The sequence below is a fragment of the Squalius cephalus genome (assembly GCF_949319135.1).
Source record: "Squalius cephalus genome assembly, chromosome: 7".
Lineage (NCBI taxonomy): Eukaryota > Metazoa > Chordata > Actinopteri > Cypriniformes > Leuciscidae > Squalius > Squalius cephalus.
The window spans coordinates 32,627,360-32,637,461 of NC_137128.1; the positions used below are offsets into that span (position 1 = coordinate 32,627,360).

Sequence of the window (10,102 nt, forward strand, 5' to 3'; positions counted from 1 at the left end):
TCATTTACTCATCCAGACCTGCATGCATTTCTTTCTTCTGCTGACCACAAGAGATTGAAGAATGCTGAAAACCAAACCGTTTCGGTTCCCATTGACTTCCATTGTATTTTTTTGTCCATACAATGAAAGTCAATGGGAAACGAGTCGGAAACTGTTTGTTAGCAAAGTTCTTCAAAATATCTTGTTTTGTGCTCCAAAGAAGAAAGTAAGTCATACAGGTTTGGAACAACATGAAGATAAACAAAATGATTTTATGGGTGGACTTTCACTTTAAGACATTAAATAAAAAATAATATAGGCTACACTGCGCAAACTACATGTCTCAAACAATTGGACTAATGTTATTAAAATTATTGAACTACAGTATTTGACAGAATTTAGTGGATATTTAAGAAAAATAAATGTATTAAGAAAATGTATGCTTAAAGTATATTATTGTTCTATGTTTGAAAAAGCACTGTTTATTATAGTATAGAACAAAGCAACAAGCCACTTTTGCATTTTACTGCAATTTGGTGATCAGCAGAACAGGAAATGAAGCAAAACATCAGTGATGGCATATGATAAAAACAGACCAATGTTTCATAAATATTCAACTAATTAAAAAGAAGAAACATGAGCATAAACTATTCTTCCATGAAGTAGTATAGTTTATTAGCCTAACAATGTAGGCTCTTTAAATGAAAACAAGGTTAGGTACAGTCATGGCGCATTTTGACTAGTCTAACTTTAAACATGGATAACCCAAACAAATTTTTAAAGTTTTAAAATTCTGTTTATAAAAGCACACCGATTTTGATTCATAAATGTTCCATTACTAACTCGTTACTTTCCACCTCTCGGAGTTTACTGATCTAAATATAAAAGTGACGGTGGGAGGGAGGGATGGGTGGGGTGATGTGCGTGAGTGAAGACAGGAAGCTGAATTTCAAGGTTCAGCACAAATTCATGTGATTGTAGATGTGCATCATTTCTGAAAGGAGTAGTTCCCTGTTTTGAGAAATGTCCCCCTCCAAAAGTCCTACACGCAAAGATTACCTCATACTTGGGTTGAAATGAAAAACCATACGAAAAAAATAAGTGTAAAAAGTTTTCAATTCCTGTGTAAATGACCTGATTCTTAAGTCACAGCAGTATAGAAAGTTAGGAGGGAGTACAGTAGGTCCATTTATGGCAGAGCACAGAGCATTCTCTGGTCCCTCCTCTTGTTTTCATAGCACTGTTCCGATACATTTCATTAGAATGACTCATGAGCTACAGTTCTGACTGGTTGGGAACGGCCTGGACTATATTTGGATTCAGAGGCGGCCCTCTTTATTTTTCATTAGAAGGACTGCACATAAACTTAACACCCTTATGTTTCCGAAGCACACTCTGTGCCTTTGGGATGTGCAGATGCTGCTTCTGAAAGATCCAATCAGAGGCCAGAACGTCAGACAGAAGGATGATGGAAGAGACAATGGACGAATTTTTTTGAAATGATGGTTGAGAGAGATCATTTTTGAGTCTTCCTTCTTTGGAACTTTAAAGTTGGGTGTGAATAACCGCAGTAACTAGAGTCTTAACCTCAAGCTTGTGAGACATCAAAGATGATGAGTCCAGGCTTTACATTATCAAACACAACCCCAGTCTGCTAGAAGGCGCATTTAAACGTGTTAAATGCAAACGAGACTTGTCTTGGTTTTATTTAAGTTCAAGACTATTCTAATTGTGAAAGTAGTGTTAGAAATGAACATCAGCAGGGGATGGAGATCTTGCTGGGTCACTTGGTTGAATAAGAGAAGTTCAAGTCTCGAACGTGCCCAAAATAAACACTCAGTTCTGCATTTTCATGCTTGATCGAGTAAAGCCCACAGTATGTGTGCTGCTTCATTTTAGTCATAGTATAATATCAGATTAATTAATATAATTATTACATTGATATTATACACTACCAATCAAAAGTTATGGGTTATTCATTTTTTCAAAGAAATAAATAATTTATTCAGCAAGGATGCATTAAACTGACCAAAAGTGACAGTAAAGACATTTAGAATGTTACACAAGATATGAGTTTCAAATAAATGATATCCTTGAACATTCTATTCATCAAAAAATCCTGACATTTTTTATCACAGTTTCCACAACGATATTTAGCAACACGACTGTTTTCAACATTGATGATAATAGTAAGAAATATTTCTTTAGCAGCAAATGATCATTTTAGAATGATTTCTGAAGGATCGTGTGACACTGAAGACTGTAATGATGCTGAAAATTCAGCTTTGCCATCACAGGAATAAAATACATTTTAAAATAGAATAAAAACAGAAAAAAGCTATTTTCAATTCTAATAATATTTCACAATATTATTGTTTTTACTGATTGCTTTACATTTATTGTTTTTGATCAAATAAATGCAGCATTGGGTAGTATAAGATAATTCTTAAAAAAAAAAAAAAATTAAAAAAATATTTGAACAGTAATATTATTATACTAGCCTACTATAGGCCCTATTTATACATATTTTTAAAATTGTAGTGAATGTTATGAGACGAAGAGATATGAGGCTAAACTGACACAATTTTACATTACCTAAAGTCAAGCACAATTTTCCTTTTCAAAATCGAACTATACAATGCCTTCTTTTGGACCGTGGCATTTTGATGAGTATGAGTAAATAAACCCTGTTACTGTTCATTTGATAAATGTTGCAAACCATAAATCAAATCTACTAAAAAACAAAACTGCTATTACTCTTGCCCTCATTCAATGTGAAGTATTAATTTAGATTGTATTGCACTTCAATCTAAAGGCATAACAATTTCCAATAAGAAAGCATTTAAAAGCATATATAAGAAAGCATTATAAGAAAGCATATAACAATAAGAAAGCATTTGAGACGATTCTCTAGTTCCTCTGTGCACTTTCAAAATGCTACCATTACATGTTGAAACCTTTTTTGTGGGCACTATGTAAACACAGTGACACATTTTCCCCACCCTTCGTTCTGTGACATCACAGGGAAGTTGAGTTTATAAAGTAACCACAAGAATGCAGTGTGTGTCAGGCGAAAGAGTTGCGAGCAGACAGAGGGCTCTTTCTTAAAGCGTACGGCCTACAGTGACTCAACTCCTCCTCTCTCACGCAGGTACAGCTGTGGATATGTGCCCTCCAGTCAGAGCAGCAGATTGTGTTGCTGAAAGCAGGGTTATGTGACGCCCGCAGAGACGCCTGGACTGACCTCTGATCAGAGCCGGTAAGGTTTAATGCTTCTGGGCTGAGAAATGATGGATTACTGTCCTGATGAGCATCTGTTTGTCACATGTGGCATAGCTGAGAACAGCTAACTCAATTCAGGCCATATGCCCTTTTAACTTCTGAGTTCCTCCCGTGTCGTGACTGACATTCTGTGTAACGGAGAAGCTTGTGGACATGCTGAGAAATATGCTTTTCTGTTTTTATATTTAGCACATGTGCATTCTGCTTAGCTTTCTCTGTGTTTCTGGCTGATATTCCTTAAATAACTTGACCTTTTTCAGATTAGTCCTGGCAAAGATGTGGTAAAACCCATTCTGTTTATATTGCCGCCCGGGATTGTACACTCTACTTTAAAGTCTGGAAAAACATTGCTGTTTGGCATCACCAAAGTAGGAATGTAGGAGATACAAATCATTCATGAATATAAACTGGGCACCTTAAATGAAGGGCAGGTGGAGGCTTATACGGGCTCTTTAAAAGTCCTCTGCTTTTGTAAATATTTCCATCACAGGTCTATGGCAGCAAGCAAGTGTTTGATTATAAGACAGACGCTTTAACTTCAGTTTAATACAGAGCTTCCAACAGATGAAACTAAGCAATTGTGAGTGAAGCTTTCTCAGCCATGTTCGCCCTCTTTCTCTCAAACACATTTTGCGCCCTGAGGGCCTGTGCTGTATTTAGACAGTGTCCTCTCTTGTGGAAGGTTAATCATGTCCCTGTATTTGTCTTTTCGAAATGTGTTAAATCTGGTTGTGGGTCTCAGAAAAAAAAATGCCTTTACTAGGTGAATCTAACAACCTCCTCACGAAATTCGGAGGAATTCGACATGATGTGCACAACGGCATGTCTTTGCATGTAACTGATGTTGTCGGTGAAATTCGGAGCTCCATCCTGGCTTTGTGTGAAGCTGAGAGAGTCTTCCTGTTTAACATTCCTCTGCAGATCTTAGAATTATTTAAAGTGATTGTTCTTCTTCAGAGGGGTCATGCCGAGGAGGTGAAGGATTAGAGTGAGAACGGAGAGCTGAATGCTCTTGAAGTCTTAAGCAAGTGTACGACTGAAACTTCAAAATGGAAAACGAGATATGATGCGTTTGCAGCGTTAAGCTACGTTGATATTTTTTTTATTTTTTTTTGTCTTCATAAAAGTCACTTCCTCTTGCATAGGTGTTTTTCACAAGAATCTGCAGCACAAACATATTTCCTGTTGAGAGACTGTCTGCAGGAAGCAGGGCAAACACATTGCATGCATTGTGCAACACATTTGGAAATATTTTTTTAATTTATTTATTATTTTGGTTCCACGGTGAGTTTGTGAAAGAAAATTCATATTTCAGTATATGTACAATATATAAATGTACATTTCTCAAAATTATTATTTTTTTATATCTCTTTTTAATCATTCCATAAATCAGAAATTATATCTACTGTCTGGAGAAAAAAAACCGCCCATGTTTTTAGGAATAAAATGTTATATAAATCAGGCGAACAATATATTAACAAACTCCTCTGTAAAATCCTTCTGAATACAGCCAGGAATAAACCTGGAAAGTTTGGGAATGTAAGTGCTACTGAAGTGGACATACATTTCCAGAAAAAATTAAACAATAATTTTGAACCTGCCTCTATCCAATGTTCAGATTTATGTTCTGCAAATGTAAGTAATTTAGTGCATATTTAATTAGGAATATTGTATCAAACCTTGGTTACGAAACATTTCAAAATTCTCACGGTTCACTGTCCAATAGTTTTAACTGATGTTGGGTCAGTTATATAATGTTCCTTTTTAATAAATTTAATGAATTTTCATACTTATCCATGTATAAATAGAGAACACTGAATTGCTCCTAATTGACCTATTGCCAGGTCTTGCCTATAATTACACAAAACAAGCATCAAACATTAAGACATAATTTGATAATTTGATACCTTTAATTTGATATGCAAGTGATCAATAATCATTATAATAATCATTACTAACAATTACATTTACTCTACTGTATTCAGTGCTTTTAATTTTTCAGGAAAACTTCATGAATCCACATCAATAGGTCTAAGCATAGTGTATTAACCTTGAGACGAGTATCAACTTAAAATTACCTGTAATCCATCGGTTAAACTTAATTTTACTTCAAAATTTACTTTTAAAAAATAATCTGTTGAACAAACTTAATTAAATTAAGGAAAGGTTTTCCACGAAATTTAATTCCATTTTTCCAACAAAATCGAATTAGTTTGAAATAATTTGTTGTAATCTTGTTGTATGAATTTAAATTAATTTAGTCATTCCTGCTAGATAAAGTTATGTCAGGTTAACTACATTTCATTTTTGTCCTGCCTTAAATCACCAACATTATAATTTTAGTTAATTTGACTTTTCGGTCACTTCTAATGATAGACACTACTAGTGTTCAATTGAATTACAACCATTTTTTACATAGTAATATAATATTACTTGTGCAGGTCTGCGAGTGAGGTTTACACATAGTGTAAGACTGAGCCCACAGCCTAAACACAGTCGCCACTCTTCTGCATAATGGTAACCACAAAATTCAAAAACATTACAGAAAGTCCTCTAAGTTTCTAACATAACTGAACATTAAACACTAACATTAACTAACAACATCTTTCCATTTACTGAAAAACACATAAAATAACACTTTTTCCCTAAATTGACCCTCTTAATGCAGTCCCTTGCAAAGCATGCTGGGAACTACAGATCCACTGCCCAGTTAGATGATTCAACAACAATGATTCATGTAGTTTTCACACAAATGAATTAGGTTGATTGAACACAATTAAATTAAGTTGTGACAATATTAAACAATCGTGTTACTTTTGCTTATTTTAATTAATTATTTTAACAAGAGGCCAAAATTCATTTTTTGAGTGACATCTGGTTAAGATGAACGAAAAATATTTATGTTGACTCAATTAAAAAAAATTAAAAACCATTTTTTTTTTAAATTACATTGATTACATTTAATGAAATTAAGCTGGAATCATTTCTATGAAGGGTTGTGTCGTATATGCTCATTTTAATTAATGAAATTGAACAAAGAGCTAAAATCTTTTTTTTGAGTGTACTTCATCATTACTATTATGTTGATGACATTATGTTGCTGTTGTGCTTGTTGTCTATGTCAGTTAACTGTCATGTTGTGGTTTTCCACAGTGTATTTGGTTTTCTACCATCATTGTGGTATGTCTATTGACGTCAGCGTATAGTTCTTCGGGCCGTTGAAATAATGCCTTATCTCTCATTGTTTCAGTAATATATTTATTATTATTACTAACTTACTTACTTGCTTATATATTTATTTGTTTATTTGTGTTTTAGTATACGTTGATAATATAAAAAAATATATATTTTAAAATAATAAAATAAAAAATAATACTAAATCAACTTTCTGAGCAACATTGAATTAACTCTACAATATGAAGCTCATATCAAGTTGATTTTTTTTTTTTTTTTAACAGTGCACATATTTGCCAATTGCCATTAAAATTTTTTATAAAAAGCACATAAAAATATGTATTATAGCCCAGTCAGAAGCTTGGTTCTTAGACCTGGTTTGACTCGTGTAGATGTGCACTCATGACTCTGTCCTGCAACATTGATGAGAGTCAGAATACATGAGAGACATTGAATCACTGAAGGATCCACAGCTGACTTAACTTCTGCTCTCTCTCTCTCTCTTTCCCGCTATTTATTTCTCTGTCTCTCTCTCTCCAGAAATGCCCCAATTCCATCACATCTGTGAGAGTCAAGGCAGAAGAGACTAAAATAGAGTTGGTGTCTCCAGAGGGACTGATGCTGAGAGGAATCCACCCAGTATAAACAGGACCCACGTTCTCCGCAGTCCTCACAGCCGCAAGATATGAATCGTCAAAAGTCAAAGAGGAACATCTCATAAGCAATGCTTTGTTGTTAGACCCCAAAGGCAAGGCGTTGTATGAGATGAATAGTGAGGTTTGGGATTAAAGCAATAACTGTGTGCATCAAGGATTTTGAAATTGTCCGTCCGTCATTTATTACAACGGGTGTGATATTTCCTCAGGATGGGACTATGACATCAGAACATTTAACAGGCCTGAACTGAACTGTCCATTTGAGCCAGTTCTATCACCGTGCTTTAGTTTCTTGATCTCCAGACCAAAATCCCATGCTAATTACTGGTTTAATCGGATCTACAGTGGCTTTACATCTCAGATCACATTGGATTTGATCTCTACAGGGATTTGAAGAACTCTTGCTGAACCATGAAGGAGGCAATCCTGCAGTTTTTCAGTGATATGTGGAGCCTCGCTTCATCCAAGCATGACCAGAGCATCTACAACACGGTTTGCCTGGTAGTGCTTCTGACTCTGCCGCTGGTTGTGCTCTTCACATCTGTGCTGGTGTGCTGTCACTGTTGCTGCTGTCGTCATGCCGATGGATGTCGGTGTTGTCGCGGCAAAAGCGAGACCTCAGTCACAAATGTGAAGTCCGAAAAGAAGAAGAAAAAGAAAAACGGCAGCCAGAACAGTGAAGACTTGTGGATCTCAGTCAAAACAGATCCCATGAGTAGTGACAGACTTGCACTCACTATGGTGTAAAAAGCCACGTTGAACAATGAACAATTTTATATTTATTTATCTTTATGGTACATGTAAAGGTACAAAGTGTTGCAGCAGTGTTTACTAAACATATGCCTGAATGTAGAAAAGAGAATTTCAAGAGACTTTTTGTATAGAAGTGTAATTTGGGAGTGAATGAATGTGCAAGAATATGCTTTATGATGTGTGTGTGGTCCTGAAAGGCTTTCCCAAAACCCACATTGTAGGTGAAAAGAAATGCATTTACAACAGTTAGTCCAGGGCCTTGGATTTGATTTGATTTGATTTGATTTGATTTGTTTTTGCATTTGACTGCGCTACTTTTCTATTGATTTGTGTGTGTAAACATGCTCTAGTCTAGACGGACGTGTTTGATCTTTGTGCTCATGCATTTCTCCAGTCTCACGCATGACATGGCTTTCTAAAAATGTGGCGCCTAATTAAAAAGTTTAACTTTTTTTTTAAACGCATCTCTAGACCTTGCATTTTTTCATTTCACTGCCATGAGTCTTGCGTTTTTAAACGCAAAAATGTGTTCTGTGTGAATGGTCCCTAATAGACCATTAGACCGTTCCGGTGAGGATTTTCAGTGACTCTTTCTGCACGTTACATTGTTACGCCAGTCATTGATTGGTTCAGTCAGGAGCGAAAATAGTGACTGTCTATATGAGTGAGATTCATTCATAAACAAAGCTAGTGACTGTCTAAATTAGTGAGTCATTGAATCATTATGGAATCGATTCATTCGAAAACACGGATTTATTTTGCAAACGAAAAACAACTTTTGTGCTGTCTATTGCTAGCAAGTGCAACAGTTGATTCTGTTTTGGATTCATTTGAAATTTGCTCATTTGTGCCAAAATACACAAGTTTTATCATGACAACTCTCAGGATATTTTTAGCATGGTAATGGATATGACAATGTTAATTTATTTGGTCTTGGCAGAATAGATCTGCTTGGCTGCTGCTGCTGAATTGCTGCTGCTGTTATTGCTGTTGTTATAGATTATTGCTGGTGCTTCTGTAGATTATTGCCTGCACAGAAACAGGAACTTGCTACTGCTAATACATATGCTGATATGCTGCATTGAGTATGTAAGACATACTGCTGTTGCACAAATAGAATCAATTAACCATAGCAGATCTATACAGGTGGAGCTGGGGAGGTGGAGGGTTTTAGACGAACTCTGAAAGTGCGCTGCAAACTGATATAGTGAATGGTAACCAACCATTTAAATGTTGAGCAATGGCCAATGGCTGGTGACATGAACCAATCAGCTTGTGCCAAGAAGTTAACGCAATAAATATCATAAGCTTGTCTTAATGACCAATCAGCCTGCGCCATCAAGAGTTTCATGACAGAACTAGCCATTTACTGTACTCAATATGAACTTCTTGTTTATTCAACTGCTGTACAAAAGAAAAAGATCTATTCTATCGGAATAACAATAATAGCCAATTGCTTGATTAACATTTCTAATCGAGCCAGATGTCATAAATATGTCAAAATTCCAAAGAGCTCTTCACAATTACAAACGCTTCTAAAATCTGCACTTAAACCAAAACATTTCCCAAAGATGTCAAAGGCATCTAGTGATGCACTTAGTGGGTTGCAACCACTTGTCCTTCACTCGAAGGATGCGATGCATTTAAAATGACTTGCTTGAAATGGCTTCAGAAATTGATACTTTCCCACAATTTCCCTATATAACCTGCCTTTCTCACTGTCGACTGACTAAACCATAATATAAAGAAAAATGAATGGGTGGGGTGGGATGGGGGGAGGGAGGGAGGGAGGAGGGTTAGAGGGGGAGGGGGAAGGGGGAGAGGGGGGGTGTTATGTTGGCTCTGTGACCCATATGGATGAATTGACTAGAGTATAGATCAACAGCTCAAAGACACTTAATCTCCCTCATAATCTCCCCTAAACACCTCTATTCACAATAGAGTGAAAATGATTATACTCATCTCAAAACTCAGACTGTTGGATACAGCATTATCATCACAGTTGTGTGTAATTGGGCTTGCTGATAAACAAACTTTGATCTTCTTGCACTATTCAGATGCAGGGATGTTTGCAGTGCCATAATTAGACGTTTATGTTGTTACTTCAACACATTTTGATTATGCATTTCAGAAAGTCATGCATTTACACCCACCATCATGCTCTTTTTCACTTAACTGTTGTGTTTGGCTAGCACGCATTTTTGTATTATCGGGTAAAGCAACCACTGAATTATTCATTGCATAATCAGTAAAGTTGG

General features: G+C 35.8%; 1 protein-coding gene across 1 annotated transcript; it reads left to right on the forward strand.

Moving 5' to 3' along the window:
• The first annotated feature begins 3,034 nt into the window (after positions 1-3,034).
• On the forward strand, positions 3,035-9,774 carry kiaa0040 (KIAA0040 ortholog). Its single transcript, XM_079875982.1, has 2 exons — positions 3,035-3,238; positions 6,976-9,774. The coding sequence occupies exon 2, from the start codon at positions 7,503-7,505 to the stop codon at positions 7,836-7,838; it is 336 nt and encodes a 111-aa protein (XP_079732108.1). The 5' UTR covers positions 3,035-3,238; positions 6,976-7,502; the 3' UTR covers positions 7,839-9,774.
• The last annotated feature ends 328 nt before the right edge of the window (positions 9,775-10,102 follow it).